Source organism: Homalodisca vitripennis, chromosome 3 (assembly GCF_021130785.1).
Source record: "Homalodisca vitripennis isolate AUS2020 chromosome 3, UT_GWSS_2.1, whole genome shotgun sequence".
NCBI classification, from domain to species: Eukaryota; Metazoa; Arthropoda; class Insecta; order Hemiptera; family Cicadellidae; genus Homalodisca; species Homalodisca vitripennis.
In genome coordinates, this window is record NC_060209.1 from 65,029,627 (window position 1) to 65,043,220 (window position 13,594).

The window sequence follows — 13,594 nt, forward strand, 5'->3', positions numbered from 1 at the left end:
TTACATTTAAACATGTGTAGGAGGTAATAACACATTAGTATACATTTTAGTAGATAATAATGTTTTGCTTTTATTACACACCATTACAAAGTCTTTGGAAGTTTTAATGGTTATAGGATAAATCTGATTGAATTAAATTAATTTTAAATATTGCACTTTATGAAATAAAATGTTCAAGTATTTAAATCAAAATGGGGCTTATAGTCCTATTTTAGAGATTTTGTTTTAAAAATTGAGTTGGAATATTAACGTATATTAAATAACGCTTTAAAAACCAAACTTATTCATGTATAAATTTAATTATGTAACAAGTTATTAATTTCGGCGAACATATTTACATGCAAGATATCCGCCTCTTCGGCATACAGTCATCATTAAGTACAGTAATCAATTAATGTTTTAACTTATAATAAATAAACAATATTAAATACTCAATTCTTTAAGTATTAATTTTGACATACTGTAATGCCAACATAAGCAGCATCTGTATTTAACTTTTAAAAGTCTCAATTACTTAAGAGATTGTTTGTCGTATAGTCTAATATTTTACTAGTCGTACAATATGATTCTGTAAAATATATTTAAAAATCCATTTTAAGATTACTTGGCCATTATTTTCAAATAGGGATCATTTTGCTTCAGAAACTGATTTTTATTGGGGAGCTTTTAATTTTAGGTAATAGTAAACACAAAACTATTAATTGGAATATGGATGGCTATTTTGTCAATAATTAAGTCGCAGGATAAACAATTTCAAACTCCAATACAACAGATTCCAGGAATAATATTTGTTAAGTTACCAAAACATGCGATGAAGTTACTACAGGAAATTACTCGTTTATTAAACAGATTATTTTAGTTAAAATTATATTTCATTTTTTTACAAAACTAAGTAGATAATAGACTCTTTTGGCGTAATTTTGTTGAATTTCATGTCTAATGAAAGTCACAGCGATATTTATAAGTTATATAAGTTTAGTTATATAAGTTATATATCTATAAGTAATAAGTTCGTTAGCGGCAATCCATGGGAGATGTCCCAAATATTTCCAAAAGCGTAAAAACTCATTCTCATTCAGCATTAAAAAATGTAAATATTCATGTTTCATTTTTACAAATATTAGGTGAACCTGGCTCATTTTTGGTTCATGTTTTTAGAAAACAAGCATTGGACTGTTAGGGTCCTAATAGTCCACGAGACTGTGTGGTGGATACCCCATAGGTGAGTGCTTGAAGCCGTAGTAGGTACATCTTTGTCTTCTAGTATTAGATGTAAAGATGAGTATAAAGATAAAAAATTTTATTAAAATTAGCAATGTAACTGTAAATACTTAAAAAAGTAAAAATTATAATAAAATAATAAAAGGGAAATCGTTTAGTAATATTACAAAAATAGAGAATAGAAAAGGAATTTTAAACAAACTACATTAATAAAATATGTTTAATCAGTAGTTTTACATAGATACAATTAATAGCATTGTAGACCAGACTACGTATTTACAGGGGGTAGCAAATGTTATTCTTAAAACTTTTTTTCAAAATCAAACTTAAATTATGAGAATGATATGTATAGGCCTAAGTATAAAGTTAAGCTGTTTTCCACTTTCATTAATTTCTTTCATAATAGATTTACATATTTTCATTATTCTTATCTAAACACCAACATTAAGAATCACAACCTACAAGTATGTACAAAGTTAAAATGAACCAATAGTGTAAGAATTATTTTTAGGTTTTACATCAGTACGAAACTTTATTGCGTTTCAACCAACAAATATATCATAAATATGGCAAGTTGACGTTTTTAATTCAAATATACTCGTATCATACTAACTGAAAGGCCAAGCTTAGGGGAGAGCTTATGAGCATTATGATGTCTGGTTAAATTTTCTATTACTTGCAATGCATTTAAAACTATGTACATTTCATTCAGAACAATAATCTGAACTTAAATCTTTGGAATTTCTATCGCAGTCACACTCAGGAAGCATAAGTATCTTCGGTACATGAAAAATCCTAATTATTATAGTTATATTTAATATTTAAAAGATAAAATTATATCAACAATCACTTGCTTCAGTATAAATAATACTTTAAATGCGATGTTCAATATATGTACACTTCACTAAGCCAAATAGGTATATCAACTACAGAATGTAGATACAAAATAACCCATATAAATGAGAAGGGAAGTTGTTGGTAGAAGTCTTTAGAAGAGAATTGGGTGATCTGGTTATCTGCTGGAGGTGACGGCGAATGTCACCAATGTTCGCACCAGGATGAGGCACACGACGTTCCCCGGGTACGTCGAACATCCGGTAGAGGCTGGAACATCGAAACATTGACGGATCACCTTTACAGCATCAACCCGCAATTTCCATTCCTCTTAGGTGACTGCTTTTAACGTGCAATACTGTGTACTGTATACTATAAATCGTATCGTTTGTAATCAACAAAGTCTAAATTTGTCCTGTTATTTAATCTTTTATATTTAAGCCTGAATATTGAGTGTTCATAGTTGGAAAGAATAAATAACTGATCTCCATTCACATATCGCCTTCTATTATCCAATTTTTGAATCCAGCACACATCCATGAAGACCACTAAATTCTTACTAGAAAGTACACAAAGGCAATGAAATACAATGTAAAAATGTTTAACAGTTTACACGCAATCAGAATTATTTGGCGACTATCTGTTATTTCAAAAATATTTTAACACTGAAAGTATGATAGTCTAAAATAATAACTTACGAGTTATGTATGCCTACAGTAATTCTAATGTATACTTTCATAGGCTTGAAGTAAAATTTTTAAGAACCTGATACAGGAGAAATCGATTACGTTTGACGTAGAATATATGTATATATGTGTGTGTGTGTGTGTGTGTGTGTGTGTGTGTGTGTGTGTGTGTGTGTGTGTGTGTGTGTGTGCGTGTGTGTGTGCGCGTGCGCGCGTGCGCGTCTATCCGATCATTTCATGTTTAAAATATAAAGTTGCCTTGAACACCTTCACTGCCTGTCAATACTAAGTAAGACCAAATATACTTGTCCTTGCTTTTTCGCGTTATTGAGCTATTTGATATACTAAGAGAGTTTTTAATTCATGTTTTAATTTAATTTTAGGCAATTTAGAAAATATCAAGTCCATATGTTTTGCTTAAAATAATCTAGTAAAAGTTTAATCTGCAAGTGTTTTAAGTATAATTCATGTGCAAATTAGATTTGTGTATAAACAAACCGGTGTTTTTCAAGACTGTCATTCAAAATATAAACTAAAGCAAAAATGTGGATATCTATATTACCAACTCAGAAATATATATTATTAGATTAAATGACACGGAACGCATAGTTTAAATGCTCTCCCTCAAAATTTGAAAGTTGTTTGTGGGGAGACAATTCTTAAAAGGAACCTGAGGAAGTATTTAATAGTAAAGGAATTTTATAATTTAAATAAATTTCTCTCTGACAGTGACTTATTTTAATGTAAATGATTGTTTTTTGTGTTTGTATTTCTTTCTTTTACTAATTGATCTTGTTAATAGCACTTTTATGTTTATGTTTACATTTATTCTATATTGACGATTGCGTTGTATTTCTGTCTACCTTTGTACCACTGTACCACTGTCTACCTACAGTGCAATAAAAAGAATTCAATTGACAAAATGCCCCAAGTTACCCTTACCGTGTACTCTATCAGCTACAGACTTGTCCGTGTCTTTCATCTCGAGAGCGGGCGACTTGTGTGGCTTGTCGCCTTCCACGCTCTCTTCATTGGTGCGCCAGTACACAGTGGCGATGGTGGCAAGACACTTGAGCTTCAGGTCTCCACGCTTGAAGTGGCGTTGCTCCACCCGGAACTCCAGGCCCAGCGTAGCCGTCTCGTACCCTTTGTTCGGCCGTCGGATGGGACCGAACACGTATGATTGGTTGGCCTGAAACACCAACGCGTTATTCAGTAGATAGGGAAGTTAATGTTGAATAGTTGTGTACAGACAGGGAATACTCTATATACTATATTATATCATGTATTGCTAAGATAAAGATGGTTTACATTAAAAAGAAATTACTAATCAAGTCTTAACCCAGTTTGTAGTGGAAAAATGTTGTGACAACTATCTAATATTGGCAATAACTTGTACCATTTTATTTTTCTTCATATTTTGATGAGTTTTAAGTGATGGATGTTTGTTTAAAAACTGTTATTATTGAATGTCATAGAACTAAATTTTAAATTAGAATGCTTTTAATACATATGCAATAACGTTTGCACTACAATATGCTTTAATAATTTTTTATGGTTTTTCATTGTAGTGGCTGCTTACAATTACTACTAAATACAACCTTGAAATCCTGGAACAACGAATATTATTAGTATTACATAATCACCATAGCATAGACTACAAACTATTTATACACAAACTGTATTGTAAGTATTTACATGGTCTTACTTAATTGCTCAATGTCCTTTTTTATATTCCATTTTCATTTTGAAAAAATTCAATCTTTTTTTAACTAATTCATATTTAGAACTTATAATCACTGTTACCTGTTCACCATTGATGTACCATGTGAGTTGAGCCACTGGTTTGGAAGGCCCAGAGGTGCAGTTGACTCTGACAGTATCTCCAAGCTGATAACGCGCCCTTCCTCCACTGATACGGGGTCCTTCTCTTGGTATCGCTGAAAATAACATATTCCCAAAATAAAAAATAAATTATTGTACAACCACCCATACAATTTTTAATTTTAGCTGTATTTTGCTTTAAATCTACTTTAATCATTTTGAACACAATTCATGCATAGTCAGGATATTAATAATAATATTAGTATCCTAAATTTATATTGCAGTGAATTAAAATTTTTATAAACAAGATATTTTACCGAACATAGAAGTTTCTTTTATTTTTATAATAAAGAAAGACACTAAATAGTTTTTTCTTGCAACTGTTTTCCTATCAGCAAACTGGCACAGGCAAAGAAGCAATGAAAGTTTTTCTCATACCATCATTTAAGCAAACAGGGAGATCATCAGAGATAAAAAGCAATTTAGCTAACAAAACATTTTTTGAATATACTTACCTAACGTTAAATATTTATAAAATGTGCCCCTTAACAAAGTATTTTATTGGTTTGAATTTTGAAATAATAAAAATCAATGTTTAATGTAATATGCTACTTTTTCATAATTCATACCTTATCTCTTTCTAACATGTTATTATTATTTTTTATAATAATATTTTTATTATATGATACGTGATTTATCTCGATAAAAATGTTATTTCATTTGGAGCTACATATTACATCTTAGGTATTTTCACGTATACATTTATATGCACGTATGTGCAGATGCGCTGAAGCAGGTCTTGGAATAAACAATAACTTTTAAGAAAACAAAATTTATAACAACAAATTTTCTCTTTATTTTATTCAACTTAATTTTCCTTTCAAGTTTTATACCACACTTTATAATTATTTGGGCTATTTCCAAGGGATACCATTTTATAAACATCAAATCTTCGTATTTACTCTCTTATTCAACCTTTATTGTCCAATAAGACGACCCATTTAAAAAAATATTGTTACCACTTTGTCAGAAAATACTGAGTATGTTAAGAGTTGCAAAACGTGTGTTTTACAGGCTATTATTTTGTGTGGAAACACTTAAAAACCACATATTTCATCAAAATTAAGTTTCCAATTACATTTAAGTCAATCCTTCTTTTCTACACAATTTTGTATAAGCCTATTTATCAAAAATATATTGCTAGAAGTTAATCAAAGTAGTTATACACGCAATTTTAGTACTTTACCATATTATTGTTCTACAACTTAACTAGACCCAATTTTTCATGTCTTTGAACATGTGGGCACTAACTATCCTAATCTAATAGAACGGGAGAGAAGGGAGTAATTAATTTTGCTTTTAATTGGAGAGGGAGCCGCGTAAGTGGGGAAGAGTAGAGAATTTAAAAACTTCTTGATGCACATACAGGTTCAAATTCGAATGTAATTTACATCGGTTTTCATTTAAATTTAGAAAATAAAGTTATTTGGCATAATCGAAGGAATTCGTTTGGAATTTTTAACAGTTTGCTAACTTTATTATATTTTTTACCTGTGATTCTTAATTATTATTATTAGATAAATTAAAATATCAGTTTATATTATATGAAACGTAACTTTCACTACCGTTAACTTTATTATCAGGTGTCGCATAACAAGCGACACTGGTTTATTTTATTTATTTATTTATTTTTGCAAAATGTAAGTCTACAACTCATTGTATTAAGCTACATGTTTAATTATGTCCCAATAGAAGCTATATAATTTATTTTTTTCTCCAATTTTCTCGTTCCATCATAATTATCCTTAAGATCAATACACATTTTCGTTACCACTTAACGAATTCCAATGGAGTGACATGTACCATCTTTGAACACAGTGTTTTCTATATAAAAATTAAGATTAATGCAAAGTTTCAAATTAATAGGTTTAATCAGTTCGTTATTCAGATATCTTGCGCACGTACAGTCTGACAGAAATGAAAATGTTCCCCCAAATGATAAGCTTAATTTAATCCAATAAGAAAAACACTAACAAAATATCAAATATTTTTAGGGTGTGTGGCTTTTTCAACAATATGTCATATTTTTCTTGGTATCTATTGGCCATCTACTCTCCAGGTTATCCACAAATAATATACCTAAAGAGCTTGAGCTTAGGATTTGTCCCAGGGGCTCCCCTTTGTCTCACTCTCCTGTACTATAAATTTTTAGCAGCAATGCCATTGTTGAGGCAATGACTTTATAAAAATTAAAACATGATGAAACAAATCTTCGGAGTTACAATACCGTGCAGGCACAGAGCTAATAATTGTAAAAGTACACAATCTTGATGATTATGACTAACATGTAATTAAATTTAAAATAATAATAATGATAACAATATTAGTTTGTATTCCCAAACATTAAAATTTACATTACAATATTTACACTAAACATTCATGTACACCATTACACCCCAATTTTATCTAACTACTCTTCGGTAGCCCTAGCCCTTAACAGTGATGACTATCAACATTTTCATCTAGTTTTCTGACGATTATATTACTGTTATTTATGTCATACAATTGCTTTTCATAGTGACAAGCAAGTAAAAATTCGATATGACAAAAAATATTGTTTTATATGTGTAACCTTGTCAGTTTCTTCCCTGTTTGACCCCCTTCCCCTCCACCCCAATAACTAGCGTGGCGGATATAATCGATTTTGTTTTTCGGATAATCTACTTCACGATGTCAAGATGCGTGTGTACATCATGAAAAACAGAACAATGTTTTAAGTTATAGCATGCTACACTGACCCACTGTCATCATATCGCCATGGTCAGACACTGTCTGGAAGGAAGGAGCCTCGGCAGATACCTCACAGCGATATCTACCTGTGCTGGATAGCGACAGTCTGATCAGGCGAACCTGAGTGGCGTTTGAGCTATCCACCTGAACATAACACACTATAGTACAACAAAAACTACTGTCATTATATCGCCATGGTTAGACACTTATAGTAACGGTCTGATCAGGCGAACCTGAGTAGGTTTGAGCTGTCAACCTGAGAACAACACACTATAATACAACACAAAGCACTGTCATAATATCGCAATGGTTAGACACTTATAGTAACACTCTGATCAGGCGAACCTGAGTAGCGCTTGAGCTGTCAACCTGAAAACAACACAAACTACTGTCATTATATCGTCATGGTTAGACACTTATAGTAACACTCTGATCAGGCGAACCTGAGTAGCGCTTGAGCTGTCAACCTGAGAACAACACAAACTACTGTCATTATATCGCCATGGTTAGACACTTATAGTAACACTCTGATCAGGCGAATCTGAGTAGCGCTTGAGCTGTCAACCTGAGAACAACACAAACTACTGTCATTATATCGCCATGGTTAGACACTTATAGTAACGGTCTGATCAGGCGAACCTGAGTAGCGCTTGAGCTGTCAACCTGAGAACAACACACTATAGTACAACACAAACTACTGTCATTATACACACACACACATAGACACTTATAGTAACGGTCTGATCAGGCGAACCTGAGTAGCGTTTGAGCTGTCAACCTGAGAACAACACAAACTACTGTCATTATATCGCCATGGTTAGACACTTATAGTAACAGTCTGGTCAGGCGAACCTGAGTAGCGCTTGAGCTGTCAACCTGAGAACAACGCAAACTACTGTCATTATATCGCCATGGTTAGACACTTATAGTAACAGTCTGATCAGGTGAACCTGAGTAGAGCTTGAGCTGTCAACCTGAGAACGACACAAACTACTGTCATTATATCGCCATGGTTAGACACTTATAGTAACGGTCTGATCAGGCGAACCTGAGTAGCGTTTGACCTGTCAACCTGAGAACAACACACTATAGTACAACACAAACTACTGTCATTATATCGCCATGGTTAGACACTTATAGTAACGGTCTGATCAGGCGAACCTGAGTGGCGTTTGAGCTATCCACCTGAACAACACACGCTATAGCATCAACACAAACCACTGTCATGATCGGCAGAGACCTCGCAGCACTATCGGCCTGCGCTGGATAACGGCAATGTATCAGACGAAATTGAGTGTCGTTCGAGTTGTCCACATAAAAATACATCAAATTATTACGAAACATTTAATAATTAAATCTACAGCAAAACAATCTCCATCAGTAATGAACAAGAACTATAAGATTTTTATAAGGTGGATTCAAATATACATATTAATGTTGTACTGGACTTAAAACTCTATTACGATATTAAGTTCTTCATCTATATTAAATTTCTTATTTTGTTTTAAATAGTTTATTATATGTTCTATGTATGTCAATGTCCAAATCATACACTACGATCATTCGTTTGGCAGTACAGTTTTTACCTCATTTATCAGTTTATACAGAAATAGGTGATGTTTTGGTAAATAAACTGCACTTGCCGTACGTAATGGGTTTCATTTAAATATAACCAAAATTTACCCTTTAACATTGGAAACAAAATTGAATTTTTATAAATTTTATTTTATTTGAGTTTATAAACAAAAGCAGTAGTAAAGTGTTAGTTACAATTAAAAATGCTTAATTATTTCTAATTATAATTTATTTTATGTTTAGTTTCATCCAACCTTCCAAAAAAATACCACCACATGAATATTTACTTAAATTAATCTAGCTCTTTTGCTGGAATGTTATTTATGAGAAATGTAATTAATTTTGATATTAACTATAAACTTAGGACAAGCGTATCTACAGTTTTAGTTAAGCTATTTAGAACCCATTTCAAATAAATCTTATACCAATAACACCCACATAGTTACTAGTATTGTTCCAAATAAGTCATAGCTGATAACGTGATCTGAACGTTTAGCGTCAATAATATATTTTAGCATGTAAATGATACTATCTAAGCGGTAAAAATTTAGTTTTGTATTATCCAAACTTATTCCAGTAACATAAAAATTAACTGACTGATCCGTAAACAATGGCGCACTGCAGCAGTTTGGTCCCCGGGGTAATCCATTGTGCTAGACAGAGAGGGACAATGGTGTAAATATCGTTCCCTTATCACCACTACGCGAGTCCTGTTAACACCGCACTGTACTGTCCTGTTAATGCGTTGGATGCGAGCCTTGCCCATACCAGTTAGGTTATTAGAATTTTTGATACTTTTTAGAGATAATTGTTATTGTTTTTAACCATTTAAAAGATTTGAAATGTATAACACGAATAAATTTTGATACGTGTGGCATTACTTAGATAATTGTATGAATCTGAACATTATTTACAAGCTTTATTGATAAGAAGTAAAATTGACACGTGTTTTCACACTTTGTTATTTGTATTGCTTATTTTTATTAAAGATAAGTAATTTTACGATCAGTAATTTTAAACAATAGAAGAACATCTCTTAAATTCTACTAAAAGTTTTGTTGAAAATATCACACACACACACAAGCGCGCACATACACACACACACACACACACACACACATCTTAAAACAAGCACATGAGTGTGAAACATAATCGCAAATCTAATACTATCATAAAAAAGAATAATAACCTTTTTACGCGTAATAAATACTGGTAACACTGACTTACATCTACTTCGACGCCATTGAGTGGAAAAACTTGCTTTGGCGGATTGTCCTTGGGGAGGAAACGGAAAAACTCGTTCCCATCCTTGTACCACTTGACGGAGTAGAGAGGTTCCCCCTGAAGGTCGTAATAACACTCAAGGATAGATGAGTTTCCAACCAGCGTGTGTCGTTCTATGCGCACCGATGTCAAGGATAAGCCCAGGATTTTCTCTGGAACAAAGTAGATTTGCTTATCAAGACGATTTTGAACGTTGATGTGCGGTTTATTCAATGAATCAGAGCCAATTGTGTAATTCAAGTTCGTATAGACACACTAATTCTGTGAAATAAGACCTATATAACTGAATATTAGGTAATTCTTTGTTCAATATGCTCTTAAATCTAAATATTGGCCACTTAAAAAATTATTTAAATAATTCAGTACTTCTTTCTCACTCTCTTTTTAATATAGAAAGAAAATAAGATAGTGAATTCTTCATGTTTTAGTTTTTAGACTAGCATCACATTCCTAAAGATATAAAATGAAAACTCGTTTTCGTTATATCAATATTTAAATAAGAAAATTATCATTATATAACAATTACTTGAAAATATATTAATTTCTTTAGTAACCCCTATGCGCTCTAAATTAATAGAGTTTCCGGTTACACATAACCCAAGCACCTGTCATCTTCAACTTACCGATGTCAGGGACAACCCTGTGGTTAGTCAACACATAGCGCTTGGTTCACAAATATTTTGCGAGCCAATGACGAAAACTCGTTTTTATGCGGCATTGAAGTGTGCTGATCTACCTAAGCTGTCCTATCTACGTCACTCAGTCTGTAGAAGCTGGTGTGTCTAGATATAGAAATCTTGTCGAGGATTATACTTGTATATTAACTTTTGTGTCAACTTGAAGGTTTTTTTCAGTATGACCTGTTATTAATTACTACAATAATTATTTGGGATAATGGATCACTCCATCAACAATTTCATACAAAATGTTATCCCTATCAATTCTCGTCCCTAACAATGCTCGACTAGGCTTGTCTTGTTCCTAAGAATTTTACAAAATAATATATGGATTTTCATCGTCGAATAGTTCATCCATTTAAGTTAAGTGAACACGTTCCTACAGTAAATGAGTATTGATTTTGAAATACAAAGAACATGAACGTTTTTTGTTTCTTTTTATGTCTTACTAAGGTCATCTTGAATTAAATGAAGACAAAAAGGGTACAGGAGTAGACTGTGGGATTCATCGGTAAGGCAACACATGCTTAATTTATGGCTCATTATAAAGCTTCCTTCATCTTCCGTAGATTTTTAATATATCACTTAGAACACCTATTGCATAGACGTCAAGACATCTTTATCAATTTCAATAAAACAGAAGGCAATTTTCAAAGTCAGTAGTTGGTATTCAAGCTTGGGACACAGATATTTGTTATTCTTTGCTGTTTCGTATAATCATTACCAAGCATATTCTTTGAGTCAACAAAGTAATGATTTCTTACATTTTACCTGGTGGAAAGAGCTGTTGAAAACTATTTCTCGCAGCCGTTATCGTCTAAGCATACCATTTTTAATTTAATTTTCAAAACAGAATAGGTTTTGTTCATGAATGTACAAAAAGCTGGTATTCAATTCAGAAAAGTTTAAATTATCAATCAAAAACTTATATCAAGTTGAAATTTAAACAGATCTCTTAGAGGCAGGCGCTTAAAACATTATTTCAAGCACAATTCTTGTTACGAATTTTAACGAAATTTTATTAAAAAATAATAAATTAAAATAATAATATTATTGTTATTTTTATATTTAAAATTGTTTGTAAAGTGTAAAAGTGTGTAAAATATTATATCGCCAGGCATTTAAGTAATAATTTTAACAATAAAATCCTAATTAAAAAAGTGTTTTGAATAAATTTGAAAAAGCTTGAAATTTCTTGGTACACAATTAATAAATTTCTTATGAAACTGCTAACTCACTTTTAAAGTAAACTCAATAAAGTATGCATTACCGTATAATGTAAAGAGCCTTAACGTGGTAAAGGAACCCCAACAAATCAAAGGTAATCCCAGAGATAAAGAGACCAATTTATATTTTAAATCAGCCCAGTTAGTTTGATGAAGTAACTACTGCGAACTGCGATTTGTCAGGGAACAAATCTCTTCCCCTAAATCACTTCAGTATACAAATGAAGGCTAACGGTGGTAGTAGACAAATCCGCGAATCAGTATATTTATAATGCCTCGTACAATTATTTACTATTGCAAATAGTTCATATATTTTTTAAATGTTGGAAAATGTTAAATAACACCATGTTTTTCTATCACTCTTGATACAATCCTACAAGTCTGCCGTTTTAGAACTTAGATCTTAATAAGCTAGTTGAATCACACATATATTTGCCTCTAAATATAATTTTTAACTAATAAATAACTATAAATAGTATGCAATTAAATCCATTTAAAACTTAATACGTCCCATAATATTTTCCCCTAAACTATGTATTAATGTTAAAATTTTTGAAATAAGATTTCTCTATCGATACCCGTTATCTTTTTACTGAACTTTAACACTACATTTTTTACACAATAACTTTGCTTCTCAATCTGTAGGCCGACCCAACATTGATTTTTTACCTCCTTTAATCTAGTAATTAGTATGTAATTAAAAACTGTGGATATTTTTATCAACCCTTTTAGGAACTACGTTTAAGACAAATTTTTCACGTTATTATAAATGTTTAAAGAAAAAAATTAGGATTTTGTTTTGAGTGTAGGTTTACATAATTAGTGTGTATACAAGTGTTTTACTATAATGTTTTTAGAAATTGTAATTTTCCCCAAAGTTTTATTTTGTGGGTTTCAAACCACTATGGAATTCTAAAAAATATTTGCCCAAGAAAGAATTGACTGGGTAGACCAGTCATGGTTAGTGTATACGCCTCATGCTTCAGTTTGACGTCACATGTACACGAAAACGAGCTTCTAACTCATTTTTGAATTTACTAAATGGTCTTGCCGATTATGCACAGTAATCCTTTCATCGAGAACTGGAAAATAAACTGTCTCTGTTTCCTAGATTGATGTTTTTTAAAACAATAATGTTTTACAAAAATTCAAAAATTAAATCAGTGTTTTTTTATTTGAAATATATGCGATGTGTGTTAGTAATTTAAGTACAAAACTTTATCACATTACTTTTTAAAGGGGTCTTTGGATTCTTGAGAGTGTTCCAAACTATAAAAGTGCTATGGCTGTTTCCTGCAGCATCTTTTGAATATTATTGCCTCTATTAAAGAACTTCCGTTAGGTCTCCCCAATTAGCATACCAAACAGAGCCCTTTATTAATCCCATTTCCATGAAGAGTTGAGGTGTCTAGTTTAGTGCTTTCAAAATTTTACCAAGTATGTATAATAATAAAGTTTTCCTTAATAATACATAATC

The 13,594-nt window shown here is 31.7% G+C and overlaps 1 protein-coding gene across 1 annotated transcript in view; it reads right to left on the minus strand.

Annotated features, from left to right (window-relative positions):
* Positions 1 to 1,423: 1,423 nt before the first annotated feature.
* Positions 1,424 to 13,594, minus strand: part of LOC124358653 — a 124,958-nt gene continuing 112,787 nt past the window's right edge. Inside the window, exons 2-6 of the mRNA XM_046810954.1 lie at positions 10,158 to 10,366; positions 7,364 to 7,499; positions 4,548 to 4,681; positions 3,684 to 3,933; positions 1,424 to 2,325 (exon numbers count right to left, since the gene is read on the minus strand). Coding sequence (XP_046666910.1) covers positions 2,234 to 2,325; positions 3,684 to 3,933; positions 4,548 to 4,681; positions 7,364 to 7,499; positions 10,158 to 10,366 — 821 coding nt within the window. The 3' untranslated portion in view covers positions 1,424 to 2,233. The remainder of the gene's footprint in view (positions 2,326 to 3,683; positions 3,934 to 4,547; positions 4,682 to 7,363; positions 7,500 to 10,157; positions 10,367 to 13,594) is intronic.